Source organism: Centroberyx affinis, unplaced genomic scaffold, assembly GCF_046629955.1.
Source record: "Centroberyx affinis isolate AG114_WGS23_722 - 3 ecotype Tasmania unplaced genomic scaffold, CSIRO-AGI_Caff_v1 ptg002631l_1, whole genome shotgun sequence".
Taxonomy (NCBI): Eukaryota; Metazoa; Chordata; class Actinopteri; order Beryciformes; family Berycidae; genus Centroberyx; species Centroberyx affinis.
This window is the reverse complement of record NW_027280825.1, coordinates 236,243-253,929: the sequence shown is the minus strand read 5'-3', so window position 1 is coordinate 253,929 and position 17,687 is coordinate 236,243. Positions and strand designations below refer to the sequence as shown.

The following is a 17,687-nucleotide window of genomic DNA, read 5'->3' as shown; positions in this document are numbered from 1 at the left end:
CAGTGACTCATACAGTAAACACACAATAACACAAAGTAGCAGCCACCCAAAAAAAACAGTAGCTGGTTCTTGTGTTTTGTGTACAGACTGGCTGGCCACCTCAGTTTCACTATTAAACCTGGGAACAGGGAGGCAAATGCTAACGGACAACATTGGTATTTAGCTATTGCTGTTGAATCATTACTGCGATCTATGTGGGTCCAATTAGTGTGTTTTAAGTGGCTGGTGGATTGGCGGGATATTCCCAGTCCTCCCAGTTTGCCCATATGGCCGTAGGCTGTGTATCCGCTCTGTTAATGAGCCTGTCAGCTTCCATCCCACTCAGCGTGGACCGAGATGGGCTGATGGGAACCTTCTTATGCACACACACTTAGAGTATCCCACTGCTGAGGACACCTGCTTACCCACTGTACACAACATACACAGCTCACTCACTCACATTATCTTTCTCTCTCTTGCTCACACACACACACACAGACACATGCATGTGCATACGCACGCATGCACACGCACACTCACTCTTCCGCTCACATACACCCAGAGACCCAGAGATTTTTTAGTGCCTGAGTATCTTCATACTCCAGAAAGTTGTGTGCTCAGTAGCAGCGAGCCAGGCTAGTCACGCCGGAGCCAGCTGGGTTTTAGAGATTGGTTCTGCCCTGGACTCAAACAGCTGCTCTCATTAGAAACTTTATTTAACCCGGCTGCTGAAACATTGACCACAGATGTGTATGGTCCTCTATTAGCCAGCTGGGCTCACCAGACTTTTCACTCTGGATTTTAGGTGTTGGGGCGTAGCAGAATGCTATGGGATGCTTTAGGTGCAATGTAGCCAGGCGCATTCAGCTGCGATGATGAGGATTGATTTGCAATGAAGCAGCAAGGTGGCAGTCATCGCTGGCCCACGGTTTAGTGCTTTTTGAAAGCTGGCCCCAGAGATCCGATCGTAACGAAACACAAAGGGACTATGAGTGCTCTATCTGGGGGAAAAGAGAAAACAAACGAGTCTATTGGCTCTGGATCTGTTTTCTCAGAATTTCTATGTGATAAAGTCCTCTCAACTCTCGTCAACATAATTAACTTGGCATGTTGCCTGGTGATGTCAATTTGATTTTCTGGCTCAAAGTCTGGCTTCTGTTTATATAAGTTAATGTGACAGTCACGAGGTCTAGCCACTGACAGATTGATCAGAGATCAGTTCATAAGGTTAATAGGCATATACTTGCCAGTAAAACAGCATAGAACCTCAGTGTAATGACTTGGTTATTTCAGATTGGCCTATTTAAGTCAAAGTCTTGCGCGATAAGGCCTGGGGTGTAATAAAATGAGGTGAAATGGCTTTCAGCATGATCACTGAATGAATATGTAAGAATCCCATGCGTCCTAGAAAGAAAGAATAATATCTGAAAATCTAATGAGTGTTTTCCAGTTGTGAAACAATTAATAAAATTGAAAGTCCCAAATTTGTAACAGAAATCGCCAGTAGCATTTAACCATTTTGTCATAAGCAGCATAACTATATTGTATGCTTCCACATTACCATGCCTTATATTTTTTCTGACATTGTACTGTATCACTGCATGCAGATGATGAGGGACCTTTGAGATTAGAGCTCACTGGTGCAGTTTGATTATTAATCACCTATAAAAGGTGAAAATCCAAATTTCAGCCTGCTGATACTGGTATGACCATCATTTGACCTATTCAATACTGGATTAATGATACACTGGACACCAAAGCAACTGTCCATTTATTGTTCATATCCATATGGTCCCTTCCAAAAATTAGAGGGGCTGGTCAATTGTTTAAACTTGACTTTACTGATCATAGCCAATGGTCCCTTCAAAAATGATAACCTAGTCATTAAAAAGTTTTTGTGACCAGTAAATTGTTTTTTTTACTCCATCACTTGGTCTAAAATATTATAGGCTAATCTTGAAAAGCTCATTTGTTCAGTTTAATCCAGAGTCAGTTTACTGGTTGTTTTGTTTCAAAAGTGTTAATTTTAAAATAAATAACCTAATCAGGCCAAATATCCATTTACTGTTCAGCTGAGTGACCAAACTCAGTACTGGCCGTTTGTTAATGAATAAGACTATAATCTCTAAAATAAACCAAGACTTGTTTGGTAGAATTACCTGCCTGTTCAGTCCAAAGGATTTTGCCTACAATTATTCATTCCTGGTATCCCACAGAGAGAGGGGTCATTCAAAGTTGGCTCTTAATAACACGCAGCCCAATGAAAACACACATGAAGACATTAAATATAGAATATTCTGACTTGGCATACCCTGGCTTGTCCTTCCCGCTAAGAAGAAAAAATCAGCTGGTAATTAAATGGATGACATTGAAAGTTTAAATGAATTGAATTAATGAATCAAGTGAAGATAGCTCCTCTCTGTGGATTAAAAACATTTCAATATAAGACAATTAACAGCGAATGGACAGAATTTTATGCAGACCGAAACTATTAAAACTGCATGAATTCTATCAGAATAAATAACCGCCACTGCACGGAGAATTAAAGGAGCCATTTTCCGACGCGCTCCTCAAGGCTAATAGAGGGGGCTCGCCGCGAGGCCCGGCACTTGACAGCGACTCCGCCAAGAGAGCGTCTGGCGGTCTGAGTTTGTGTCGGGACGGTTTATCGGCAAAGCGGGGGCGGACCCTGTATGTTAACAGCTGCATAACGCCCGTTGCAGTGGAGTAACTACCTCTCCCACTGCATACTTACAGCACACCCTAGAGACAGGTTTTGGCAGGCACAGCTGGATTTCCAATCGGAAGACGCGCGCGCATACATTAGCATAACAATGAAGCCGGCGAGGTTTTAAGGAGAGGATAAAAAAGCACTGAAGATTTCCAAAGATCATTAAACGACGGCAACTTCCTATTTACAACATGTATGCTTTACCTCAAGGTGAATATTGGGGCAGGCATACATTTGCATGAATTAGCATGTTAAAGGAGTGCGGGGACACCGGCGTCTCGTTACAAACAGACAAAGTCGATAAATCAAAACGAGGGCCCGGCCGCTAAAGTGATCGTCGCGGCTCCTCGGTCGCCGCGGAGACGCGGGACCGAGCCTGCAGAAGGCTCGCAAAACAGGGTGAAACTCGGCGGTCCATAATTCAGAGATGAATATTTATAAGTAAGGGGCTCCGAGGAGTCGGCCTTGGGGGAAATAATTGGGCGGACAGGAGCAGACCGGAATCACCGTCCCTGTTCAGAGAGAGTAGAAGCGGCCCCGCAGTCATTTAGAGCCCGTGCCTCACTAATATCCATTCCTTTACTCGTTAAGTCCTTAGATGGAGTGGAGTTGGTGGCTGAAGCGCTTGTGGAGTTGGTGATATAATAGCATTAGATGGTATTTTTGAAATCCGGGAGCTTGACAATGCATTCATACTGCGAGTAACTTCTGTTGATGAGCCACTTTATTTTGACCGCATGTGGGCAGAGCGAGAAGCATCCGACTGGATAACAGTCTTGTACAGCTGCAAAGGTTTTGAAACAGGCAAATCACTTCTTCTTTGCTGCTTTGGCGTTGCCTTTAATAACATCACATTGTTAGCTAATCAGGAAGCGTTAATCAAAAATAAACAGACGGACGCAAACCGTTCTCCGAGCACCGTTGTTGGGACCTTTCCTCCTGTAGCCTTGGAGGACTTGGAGGCTTTGAATGGCTGCAATCAACTTCTCATCCGTTTCGCGCTCTGCCAGGCGGAACCGCTGCGGATGAAACAAAATCCCGTCGGTCGGGAAACAAGGAAGCGTGGAAATCTGCGAAACACCTCAGCCCCGGCCAACTTTCCTCGGCCGACCGGTCCGCCGTTTCCCCCCCCCCCCCGGTCGCTCCACTCTATAGGAAACGAATGAACTCTGTGGCGACTTGTTGATTACGGTGCCGGCGGCGTGAATGTAATCAGCATAGCAATCAGCGGACGAACAATAGGAGGAAATTGAATCATCACGGGTGTTACGGGGAAGAAGAAATCGTACGTTAAGCTACATCGGACAGTCGCCCCTTCCCTCCTCCTGTATCCCCCCGCTCCTCCGCCTCAGCCTCTTAACACAAAACACACACACACGAGCCGTCGCATGTACACTTCGGCGGCTGTGCCTAGCTGTCCATCACGGCTCCCTCCGGCCCCGCGCATCGCCTGGCTCAAACCACAGTCGTCCTTCACTTCTTCCAGCTTAAGTGGACTCTAATAAAGTTGCTCTTTGATGCATTAATAACCTCTTCCTCTCTACCGGGCCGCGGGGCCGACTTCCGAACAGCACCCCCCCCTCCACCTACCTCCCCCGTCCTCGCCTGACATGCACTCTTTAATTATTTCTTTCTATGAGTGTTGGAGCGAAACGAAGGGGAAGAGGAAAGTGATGACATACTTCTAATGAATCCTTGAATAAATGATACTGCTGTCTAAGCTTAAGGCATCCTGAACCACCTCGAGTGGGAGAGAGGTGGAGCGGGGGGGGGGGGGGGGTAAGACGACGGGGAGAAGAGAAAAAGAAGCAGATGTGGAGGTAGACAGAAAATAGACCTGGAACGACAGTGACCTCTGTTGAGCTACCAACCTGCATCACTCCTCTATAGCTGAACACTATCAAACTGCTTCACTCCTCTATAGCTGAACACTATCAAACTGCATCACTCCTCTATAGCTGAACACTATCAAACTGCATCACTCCTCTATACCTGAACACTATCAAACTACATCACTCCTCTATAGCTGTACTTTATCAAACTGCATCACTCCTCTATAGCTGAACACTATCAAACTGCATCACTCTATAGCTGAACACTATCAAACTGCATCACTCCTCTATAGCTGAACATTAGTGATGCTATTGATTTGTTGTTGGTTTCACCAACTCTGTTATTTATTGAGCTGATCTAATTAATAAAGTGAAGTAAAAGTTGTTCTATTGTGGAAAATATAGCTCATTAGAAATCTTCACATTTGACATTTTACTATACATTTTTCACACAACTCCTATAATCCTTTTTCTTATAAGCAAATGATTATGGACAACATGTCTGGACAGTCTACTTCTGGGTTCTTCATCTATTAGTTTACATAGACTGCTGTCATACAGTGATGTATGGTGATATTCAGTATATAATGATTTCACGATGGTAAGACAGCATGTACTCTGGCATAGTATAATAAATCACATTGTTGTATCAGCAGTGCTCATATGTATGTATGTAATATAAGATGTTTGATAAATGTTTATGTATTATCCATAGAAGAGATGAAGGCAGCTGATCAACTAGGGTGTAAGCTAGGTAGAAAGCTGAGATCACATTCAGATAAACTGAGTATTAATGAATAGATTAATCATTTATTATGTCTATATGTCATTGCCACACATGCACTGTGAGACTGCACACAATCTTTACTTGCTACAGAAGGAAATGTTTCACCTGTGCAGCAGTCGGGCGTTTTCTCGCTTTTATACGTGTAGCGCTTGAGTGTGTGCGGGTGTGTGTGTGTGTGTGTGTGTGTGTGTGTGTGTGTGTGTGTGTGGCGGCGACTGTCCTTCAAAGCGGCCATTTCTCTACTTATCAGAGGCTGTGTGAGATTGAGGGCCGTCACCCACGCTCTGTTGCCATAGCGAAGGCAGGCGGAGGGCAGCGTTGAGTGACAGCCGGTCCCACCACTCAGACTCTCTGCTGCTCGCTGCTTTTCTTGATGCTCCACTTCTCTCCGCAGCCACCCACTGCAGTCACCTGGTATTGGCTGGCTCACACACACAAGTGACTTGTCAATCACTGACAGATAGCCGTGCACTTATCTCACGCCTGTTTTGCGAGCGGTGTCTTGTGGCTGAAAGGTTGTTTTTTTTTTTTTCTCCCAGCTTATAATACGTCGGGCTCAACCGATCTCTCGGGCCGATATCGGGCTTTTATTAAAAATCCGAATCGGCCAGTCGGCGTTGTCCACCTCCTGATATGATGGAGGCTCCTCCCTGACCACGGCTAGTCCAAGTCAATCTAATTCCAAGTTGTATCAGTCTGAAAATCCTGCCATGAAACCTGTCTCAGTCTGCCTCATGGAGCTGGTAACCCATGAAGAATCAAAGAAATGAAACCCATACAAATTTTATTTGTAGTTGAGTCCCATGGTGTTAAACGCTGTTTCAGAGGCTTTTTCCTCCCTGACCGGAATACAATTCTGCGGAAACACTGAATACTTCTATCCAGTGTTCACTTTCTATTAAATTCTTGAATTGAAAATGGTCCAATTTATAAAAATTGAATGATGTCATTGGCAGCTTGAATCCAAAAGTATCGGAAGCCGGTGTCCCATATGGCTCAAATCGTGATAATGTTTATAAAATGTTAATACAACTCACTCAATATAAAAAAAAAACAAAAACATGTTTCTTGCCCTGTCAATTAATTAAACATGATGTTTCCATAATAACTTAATTTTTTAGAATCATCAATTTTTTAGGCAACACTTTCCTTGTAGTGGTGCTCATAATGAATTACATTATAATGCAACACATTGCGAGTGCATGATAATAATTCTAATCAGAGGATATGATCAACACAATATGCAACAAATGTAAGGAGGTTGAATATTTTATGGGGAAACTGTAGAGTTAGACATGATATTAAATTGAATAGAATTTTGTCATGTTTTTTTAATGATTACATTGTAAAAAAAAAAGTTTATCCATGCTCCCAATGGGATTATAATGTATTTGTAATGGATGACAACGCACTAGCAGGTGTTCGCGATCTTTACCCTCATTCATCCTGTTCTTCCCTCTCTCTCATGTGTGTGTGTGTGTGTGTGTGTGCTCAGATCGGGCAGCTGGTGTTCCAGGGCATGAAGCGCCTGAACAGGATCCAGTCCATGGTGTTCGAGACGGCCTACAACACCAACGAGAACCTGCTGATCTGCGCCCCGACCGGCGCCGGCAAGACCAACATCGCCATGCTCACCGTCCTGCACGAGATCCGCCAGCACGTGCATCCCGGGGGCGTCATCAAGAAGGACGAGTTCAAGGTCCGTACGGGACGATGGGAAAACCTGGGGGGGGGTGTCATACGCCATGTCTGATATGATGGAATATGATGCAGTTTGATGGATTACATATTTATTGTAGCGTTGATCAATATTACACCGGTTAACCTGAAGTTCATCGAATGAGACGTTTAGAGCAGATTTCACATAAGTATACAGTACTGTGCAAAAAGTCTTAGCCATAATGTCAAAGAAATCCATAAAGGGAAGATGTTTTCAAAACGAATGAAATGAAAAGTTTCTGAATATCAAAAAGCAGTCTGCTGACACACTAATGCAGAAAACAAACATCTAAGACTTCTAAGAAATGTATATAAAAAAATCGAGGGTGCCTAAGACTTTTGCACAGTACTGTACATGAATATATGTTGTTTATTTTTTACTATTTGCTTACTATTGAACTGTTATTAACCCGCGTTTCAATCCAGATTTAGTGTCCCATGATCTGAATACGGTCTCAGGCCTGGGCAGCCGGACTGAATTTTTTTTTCATTTCGCAGGCATGAAAACGGTCAAATTTAAAGATAGCGAAGAAAGGAAAATAGAAAGATGAATATCAGCACCGAATATCAGCGACCAGCAGTGACATTCTAAAAAAAAAAAAATATCGGATCGGCCTTCATAAACCCATATCGGTCAAACCCTAACACACACTCGGATAAATTATTCAGACGTCTGAACCGCTTTGTTCTCCTCATGGAGCTTTGTACACACACACACACACACACACACACACACCAGACACCTCTTCCTCACACATCCACTCTCACACGCGCCGTAGCAGACAGTGCCAGCCAGTGACGATAGCCACTTTTCATACATCACCATTAAACTTTCTCCATCCAAGTGGCTGGCATCATATTTCTCAATAAATTGTGATTTGTGCTGGTTGCCAGGGAACAAATGATACCACACTGTTTGCTCGTTTATCACCACAGTGTCCTTCCACTCCCTCTCTCCATCCAGCTCTCCTTCGCCCTATACACCCCCCACCCCCCCCATCCCCACCCCCCATCCCCCATCCGCATCTTCTGCCACCCCCTCCCCTCCCCAACGACTCCTTCTCCTATTTATTTGTACGTCTCTCTCTCACTCTCTCTCTCTCTTTCTCTCTGTAGATAGTGTATGTGGCTCCTATGAAGGCCTTGGCAGCTGAGATGACTAATTACTTCAGTAAGCGACTGGAGCCACTGGGCATCGCTGTTAAAGAACTCACCGGAGACATGCAGCTAACCAAAGGAGAGATCCTACGAACACAGGTACGCCCAGACACACACACACACACACACACACACACCTGACAAACTCGAATACTTGCATTCTCCACTACAAGACACAACTGCACATACACACTAGTTATTCCACGTATGTTCTCTAGCACCCTCAAGTGGTTTTGGTGGTGATGTATATGTCAGGCCATTTGATCATCTATTCCCCAGAATGTACTAGTCACTAAACCTTTTTTTTTTTTTTTTAAACCTATTTTTTTTTGCTCAGGCACTATTCTGCCAATTAGTTGTGGCTGTAAATTTACTCTTAAAGGAATAGTTCCTGCCAATTAGTTGTGACTGTAAATTTACTCTTAAAGGAATAGTTCACCCAAATGCCAAATGAAACACAGGTGAAATTTGTTAGTCCATCTAACACACAGGGAGGCTGCCAGCACAACTTGGTAGCAGCCTTCTCCAAAACAACTGAAGTCAATGGGGACCTGTTCTTTAGAGTTCCAAAACAAAAACAGCCAAACAATCCCACTGTGAATAGAAAGACCTATACACCATTATTTGTTGCAAATCAATCAGCTGTAGTTCAGATTTGCACTAAATGATGGTGTAAATATACTGTAGGTCTTTTTGGAACTCTGAAGAACTGGTCCCCACTGACTTCAGTTGTTTTGGAGAAGGCTGCTATGGAGTTGTGCTGGCAGCCTCCCTGTGTGTTATATGGACAAACTTCACCTGTGTTTCAACTGGCATGAGGGGGAGGAGATGAGGACAGAATTTTCATTTTTGGGTGAACTATTCCTGTAACTCATTTGATTTTTATCAACTATTAGGTATAATCCATTTAAAGCAGCAAAATACTGGCAGAATGAGGGGGGGGGGGGGGGAAGTATTAGTGGCCTATTTTTAGTGAGCAGTGCATTTTAGAGACTAAATTCTAAAAGGGTCTGCGATGTGGCGTGCCAGCCTGCCTTGGCTCCAGAAGGGGAATCTTGCCGTTTAAGGGCACCTTCACGCCGAGCACGTTCGGAGCGCTTTATCTGAACGCTGGAGCACCTCTAGTCGAGTTCGTTTGGGTCTCAGTCCTCTTCCAAAAGAACGCTACCAAAAACGAAATCGAAATCGCAATATGGCCTACTGCAATTTTCAAATCGCAGGAGGCGCAATATTTGTTAAAGGCGAAATGTGTGTCAAAATACCATTTTAAATGAAATATTGTGGTGCTGCAGAGATGTCCTGGCCTACACTTCATATTCTACAGACTTAAGAAAACATCTTTGTTTGGTACAGATCCCCGCAAAAATCACACCGACAATCATTTTAATACGTTTTTCAATGAAAATGAGAATAATGATGTAAAAATGATCATTCCCTCTAATATCGCAAATCATATCGCAATTGCAATATCAGTCAAAATAATTTGCAATTAGATATTTTTTCAAAATCGTTCAGCCCTAACCAAAAGACATATCCTAGTCTGTCACATAATTGTTATCTCCGTTAGTTTCATAGTTATAACTAAAAAAACAATAATGGAAGAAATCCTAGATTCGCATTACCACCAAAATGGAATCAGTAGTTCCTTGGACCAAGAGCTATCTGTCCACCAAATTTCATGGAAATCCGTTCAGATTTTTTTGAGATATCCTGTTGACAGACAGACAGACAGTGAAGAAAACATAACCTTGGCGTAGGTAAAAATAAATAACTAGTACATAACGATAAACATCTGTTTCACTTGTATGACTGTGTGTGTGGTGTGTGTTGCAGTACCCTGTTAATGAAGTATCTGGATTGCTGGGAATTCATTGCACAGTGACTGTTTCGAAAGATACACTCTTATGTCAAGAAGTGGATCTCTTTTTCCTTTTTCACTCCACCGCTTCTATTTAGGAGATCACACACACACACACACACACACACTGGCACCGAGACACAAACACACACACACACACTTTCTCGGGCTTTATATAGCCGACCGCAGCGGCTCCTTATCTGGCTGGCGGTGTGTGTGCTGCTGTAGTTCGTTCTGTGACAGGACCTCCAGAGTGGCTCCGCAACACGGCCCAGATTCCGCCGATATATAATCCGCGGGACGGTCTTCTTCTTCTTCTACCGACCATTCCGGCGTCGCACAGCCCGGGGTGGGGGTGGGGGGGGGGGGGGTCGGGGTCGCGCTCGGGTCGGAGGTCGGCAGTCGGAGGTCGGAGGTTTCTCCCCAGGCGGAGAGAAAGTGTCTTTTTTTTTGGTGTTTTTTGTGTCTTCCACGCACAATTAGTCAGAGCTTATCGACAGTGTCTTCTGTTCTGCCTCTAGGTTATTGAGCCCTGATGCTGTGGGACAGTGAGTGATCTCTTGTTTTCCCCTGAAACGCTTTTATTTCTTTATTTATCTTCCTTTGGCTTTGCAGTATCACTTACTCTGCAATGTTTCACCTCAGTTTCCCTTTCTTCCCGGGTTACACCTACATTTTCAAGCCGATATTGGGCTTTTATTAGCAGTCAAATCTGGTCCAGTCAGTATGGTCCACCTCTGATATGATAGATATGATGCAATTTGACTGTACAAATGTATTTTATAATTGATCAATGTGAAATGGGAAGCCCTTAACCTGAATTCATTCTAATCATTTCGTCTTCTTCTTGGTCTAAATACTGTTTCAGAGGCTTTTCCACCACGACACTAATACAATCCTGTTAGAACATTTAAAGATATTTAATATTGGCACAAAATATTGGCTAAATCAACTTCCATCCAAAAGATATCTGTACCAGCCTACAAAAACCCATATCGGTTGAACCCTCCTCTCTTCCTCTCTATCCGTCCGTCTTTGTTTATCGCCCTCGCTCCCTCGTTCAAAGCAGCACTTTGTCTACCCTTAGTTGTAGTTGCCATGGTGACAGTATAGTAAAGGCACAAAATCAGCGTCACCGATTGCTTTACACGTATTCACCTTACAGCATAGTAAGCTGCGTCGGTGCCTACGGAGGTAACGCCTGCATCGAAGCGGGAAGGAGAAAGGACAGGAAATGAATAGAGGGAGTGGAAGGAAAAGGAATGATGCGCGAGAGCTTTCTTTTTGTTTTTCTATCCCACCAAACGCGTGCAACTCGCCAGGTGCCTGTTCGTTAAAGTGTCAGAACAACCTTGGCAAATTGCGTCGCTCAGTTCAAAGGATTAAAACAAGAGCCCTGCACTCGTGGAGTTGGCCTCAGTTGAGGCACTTTGGTTGTCGCTCATTTTTAATAAGATAGCAGTGTTGATTTTGAACGTCTTCTAATGGACGCACTTGATGGCTGTTGTATCTAAGCTGATAACGATTCAGTCTGTGGTGACACGGCTACCGTTGAGCCCGGTACCCGAGACTAGGGTTAGACTGATATGGGTTTTTGAAGGGGGATACTAGGGCTGGGCGATATATCAATATTATATCGATATCGTGATATGAGACTAGATATCGTCTTATATTTTGGATATGGTAATATGGTGATATGGCATAAGTGTCTTTTCCTGGTTTTAAAGGCTGCATTACAGTAAAGTGATGTCATTTTCTGAACTTACCTGACTGTTCTAGCTGTTCTATTATTTGCCTTTACCCACTTAGTCATTATATCCACATTACTGATGATTATTTATCAAAAATCTCATTGTGTAAATATTTTGTGAAAGCAAACCAATAGTCATCCCTACAATTTTGTCAATATCGATATCGAGGTATTTGGTCAAAAATATTGTGATATTTGATTTTGTCCATATCGCCCAGCCCTACTTACAACTGAACATGTAACCCACTTCATAGAAAATACCGAGATATATATTGTGTATCGTCATTCAGCCTAAAAATACCGAGATATGATTTTTGGTCCATATCGCCCAGCCCTAGGGGATACCAATATTTTTAGTCAGCAATAGCAGATATTCTAGTCGATATCTTTACGTTTTTACCATTTTCACACCCCAATAAGGGTTTTCGAAGGCTGATACTGATCGATTTGGATTGAAGCTGTTCATAGTTGATATGTTGTGCTGATGTTAAATATTCTTCATACCAAAAGTATTCTGTGTTCCGCATAGAACTTTATTCTTGTCAGGGTGGTAAAGCCTCTTAAGCAGCATTTAGAGCATCATGGGACACTAAAACTCTCCACTGAAATTGATACTAATGAAATTCTTTTAGGGAATAGCAGCTCTTTAAGGCAGAGTGACCCACCACGCCTATTCAATGGTAGAGAAATTTGCAAGGAACATCTTTGATTAAATGAATACATAAAACGTGCAAACTTCAGGTTTTGCAGAACTCCATCATATCAGATGTGGATGACACTGACTGGCCTGTATTTGGGTAACCATCCTACATAACTCCCGAGTAAATCCTTCACAATGAAATTTAAAGTTTGTAAGGCTGCGTTCACACATAGTGTTTTTTGATCTGGAAAAAGCACTGCCTGGAGCGCCTTGTGGCCGATTCCCATTACTTTTAATGAGAAAAGGGTGCTGGAGGTTGGGGAAAAAATACTATGTGTGAACCCAGCCTAAATACAGTGTCTGGCCAACTGCAGTTCTTGGGAAGTATTTCTGTTCTCAGCCTCCTAGAAAGGACTTCGCGATACCTCCCGTAAAAACAAAAACAAAACAAAATGTCCTTTTTTTGTCACACACTGAAGGTGATAATAATAATTCTGTTGATGAGAAAATTAGCCAATTACATTTGGTGTTTATGCTCGGTTTGTCAGTCAATGAGATGTTTTCTTTCTTTATGAGTAATCAATGGATTATTCAAGCGGTTATCCTCTAGTAATGAGCACCAGACAAAACAGACAATTACATGTTTTGTCTCAATGCGGGGGCTTCCAAATGGCCCGTTCGAATTCGGGCCGAGGAGAGAGAGGGAGGAGGAGGGGGGTGTGTGTGTGTGTGTGTGTGTGTGTAGGCAACTTGTTATTGAGAGAGGAATTTGAATGGATGACTGGCCTTCGGTGTTTTCTCTAAATTATAATGTTTTCTCTGGAATTTGTCCAATGTGTATTGTCTGTTTGGACGTACTAATAGGATTAGGCTTGGGCAATATCCCAAATTTTATATCGCGATACTGATATATTGCCAAAATATCGCGATATACAATATTATTCTTTCAGTTTTTTTTCCCCAGGTTTTTTTGGCAGTGTATTTTATTTTGTTTCTTCCAAATTACATCAAATGTCTAGGCTATAATAATAATAATGATTATTATTAACAGCCTAGAAATTATATCTTGCAACTCAAGCATTGGAGGTAATAATGGCCATTTGGTATATCTTTATCATTCCTGCTCTTTCCAGAAAAATGGGCTGATTGTGGAAAAGGGAACTCACTTGAATATGGAATATCGCAATATTTCCCGCAATATTGAATATTGCAGGAAATATCGCGATATTCAATCATATCGAATATCGGCCCAATAGGATCATTCCAATTCTTGTTCCCCCTTATTAGAGAGGCTCTATCCTGGAAATCTAGGCTTTTCATGTCCTTGTGACTATTGCAATGATCTCGCTCTATGTATGGTGTGATGTCATTTCCTGTTCGGGTGGTCTGAGCCCTAATGTGTGCCCATGGATACCAGGCGTGATTAGGCCGAGCCTATAGAAACGTGTCGGGTAGATTTCCTAAATTGTGTCGCCGAGGAGGATGCGATGGAAACGTTTGACACAGATTTTGCACAGCACTTGTCAATTCAGCACTTTGCACTTTATGTTTTGAGGAACATGGAGTATTAGAGAAAATATATTTTTCCAACACCTCAGCTTTTTTTTCCCCTATTGTTGAGCCGTGTGCGGATTCTTTTCACGGCCGTTCGAATTCCAACCTCCGATATCTTAGACAATTACTCCAATACGCGGGAGTTCGTTGTAGATAGAGGATGGATTTGATACCAGGAAGCCAAAGAAAAGGGGATAGAAGCTACGGGTTGAACACCTTATTTAGTGCGAGCAACTGACTCTGCCAGCTCAGAGTGGGGTTGAGGTGGCGGATAGCCTGAAAGACTGAACCGGGAGCCTGAAAAGGTTGGCAAGAACAGGCATATCTATCAAATCCAAAGGAGTTGGATTTGAGCGATCGCGCAGCTTTAGACTTTAGAAGTTTATAAGCCTCGTGGGACTTAAGAATACAAAAATGGAAAGACTGAGGGTGGATCGGAGTGGATGGGGGGGGGGGGGGGGGGGGGGGGGGGCTCATTCCTGCGAAATGAGGCCAATTCCAGCTAATCTGGAGAGGTGTATTAAAGTTGCCTTTCTATCAGGTAATGTGAAAAAAGATTTAACAAAGAGAATGATTAGTCAGATTCGGTACAACTCTCCAGCGTTTGACTGATCTCATCTCTCTTTCTTTTTTCTCTTTCTCTCTCGCTCTCTCTCTCGCTCTCGCTCTCTCTCTCTCTCTCTCCCCTTCCATTTGTTTGTGCAGTCTCAATGCATTTGCGCAAAGTGGCTGCGAGACGGAGCTGTCCACATTTAATGCGGGCTGGAGTGACGCCACGCAGCGTAACCTCGGTCGTCTTCTGTTTCTTCTCAGCCGCCTCTCAATATTTTTTCCCATCACGCCCTTTTGACATACAGCACACACACACACACACACACTTTCATATTTTTTTTCCTGTCAGAAGTTGGGGTAACAGTCTTGTCAGGAAAAAGCAAACCAGCTCAGATTGGCACAGAGCGAGTCTCTCCTCGACTCCCATGCCGCTGCCTGTCTGGATGCAATGAAGTGTAAAGGGCTGCTAGTTGGAGGTCTGACCCCGCCACTGGCCCTGTGTAATCACCTCCAATAGGGAAATGCTGGTGAGGCACTGAACCCAAGCACTTCTTCCAAACAAGAAATTTGAGCGGGCTCATTTCTATTAGCAGCTACAAGAAAGGATGAGGGGACGGATGCGGAATTCAGATTTAACCTGCGCCGGGATCAGGCTTAGCTGACATCGACGCTGGAGTGAATAAAGGCAGGGGCGGCAAAAGTCAAAAACATGCAAGTCGGGTGTGGGTAATAATAATATGCTTAGGTTCTCAAAGTGGGGTCCGGGGACCACCAGGGGTCCTTGAGGGCATTCCAGGGGGTCCCCAGCAAATTGATGAATTGTTAAACCTCATTCATTTGTCATTTTAGAATGACTATTTTGATCATAGTTTCACTGTTATCTCTCTACCTACAGTACAGATAGTCATGGAATTCTATGCAAAATCATATCTGACAATAAAAAATATTCTCAGATTTGGATTTTGAGAGACAAAATCTCATCAAATGGGGCTCCGTGAAGAGAACCACTGCTGTATGATCGTGTGTGCGTGTAGGTCTGTACTCTTCCTAGCCTCCTTTCCGCTAACGGCTTATAAAAAAAAGGCTAACAATCAATATATATATAGAAGACAGAAAAGCGAAGTAAATAAAGACAACCCTCCGGATGTAATCGCTGTGTTTTGCCGACACCGAAAGAAGCTAAATAACGCGTGGGAGGCGGTTATGTGCTGAATGTGGATCTGTTTTTTGTACACGGAATTGTATTGAATGCCGCTCTGTGGTGCTGAACAAGCAAATTGCCAGCAGGCAGATGAATATATAGTCTAGTGCACAGGTCAATGTGTGTACATGATATCTCCATGATTGGGTCATCATGAAAAGTACTCTGTAAATCAGTTATATCTTGAATGAACTGTTGTGACTGCGAATCCAGGCCGATTACTGCTACCCAGTATGCTTAGATTTGTTTCAAAAAGTCAAATTCAAAATAGCCTTTTTCCTCTCAAAAACACAGCTGTCACCCACTGTCACCGACCGGAGTCACGCGGGCGCACTGCGCGACCACAAAGGAGAAGAATTGATCATCCACGCCGGTGTGATGGGACAGATGGGAAGCACCAACGGACGCGTCTTTTGATGTGCGGTGTGCGATGCCACTAGTGCACAGTGTGTGTGGTGTAGTGTAGCATAGTGTAGTGAGAGATCTGAAGCGTCAACACAGCAGATAGACAGGTGAATAGCAGATCAGCTGGTCGCTCCTGCAGTTCATGGGTGCCAGAAAACGCCCCACTTAAAGGAATAGTTCACCCAAAAATGAAAAATTCTGTCCTCATCTCCTCCCCCTCATGCCAGTTGAAACACAGGTGAAGTTTGTCCATATAACACACAGGGAGGCTGCAGCACAACTCCATAGCAGCCTTCTCCAAAACAACTGAAGTCAGTGGGGACCAGTTCTTCAGAGTTCCAAAAAGACCTACAGTATATTTACACCATCATTTAGTGCAAATCTTAACTACAGCTGATTGACTTGCGACAAATAATGGTGTATAGGTCTTTCTATTCACAGTGTGATTGTTTGGCTGTTTTTGCTTTGGAACTCTAAAGAACTGGTCCCCATTGACTTCAGTTGTTTTGGAGAAGGCTGCTGGTACATGCTTTTGGGTCGGGACACGGGTCGGGTCAGTCTGTGGGAAGTGACTGGTTATATATACAGGTTGTCTGGTGGGTATAGTGTTGCATTGTGTGGAGGCGAGGCGGGCGCGCATTTCCAAAGTCTGATCCTCAGCTTACAAAATGACCCACTTTCTGTACAAAGCAGTGTTAGATTTTCAAAATGATGCAAGGAAATAATAGTAATAATGGTAACGCTTTACAATAAGGGTCACTAAGTTAACGGTTAGTTAATGATTATTAAGCATTAACTAACCCTTAATTAACTGTTAACTAATGGTCTTCATGTTAACTAAGGTATTAATTTATACATTATTTAATAGTCATCTTTATAAACTATTAGGCTAAACAATGTATAAATTAATACCTTAGTTAACATGAACACCATTAGTAAATTACACATTAGTTAACTGTTAATTAAGGGTTAGTTAATGCTTTTTAAGCATTAACTAACCCTTAACTTAGTGACCCTTATATAAAGTGTTACCGTAATAATTATATAGACGCCCTTCCATTAATTATGGAAGGATTAATTATGGATATCGTGGGAATTATTATTCCATTAAATGTTTTTCTTGTTTGTCTTTTCTTAAACCTAGTGCTAAAGGAATGTGTTTACCTTGGATCCCAGCAGTAAGAGCAAGACAGTAAAGAATCGCAGTAAAGAGGACAGGCTGAGGTGTGCCATCTGTTTTAGTTAACCTGGAACAGTCTGTTAAAACAGCCTACCATGAGTTCATTCACTGATTTATGAATGAAATTATATCAAATTTAAAAGTTTTCCCTCCAGTTTTCTAATGCCCTACATCATCTCTATCGAGCATAAGAAAAGAACAGTTCTGTAATTGCCTGTTTTTTGTGTTTAGTTAATTGTGAGTCCTAGTCTCACGAGGACTGGAACATAAGGGGCACACATGCAGACACACACACACACACACACACACAGACAAATATGCCTGCATCCACTGCGGTATTG

General features: G+C 43.0%; 1 protein-coding gene across 1 annotated transcript in view; it reads left to right on the top strand.

Annotated features, from left to right (window-relative positions):
- The window catches only part of ascc3 (activating signal cointegrator 1 complex subunit 3), a 144,259-nt gene that overhangs the window by 40,734 nt on the left and 85,838 nt on the right, over nucleotides 1-17,687 (top strand). The window contains 2 exon segments of the mRNA XM_071534812.1: nucleotides 6,825-7,028; nucleotides 8,165-8,305. Coding sequence (XP_071390913.1) covers nucleotides 6,825-7,028; nucleotides 8,165-8,305 — 345 coding nt within the window.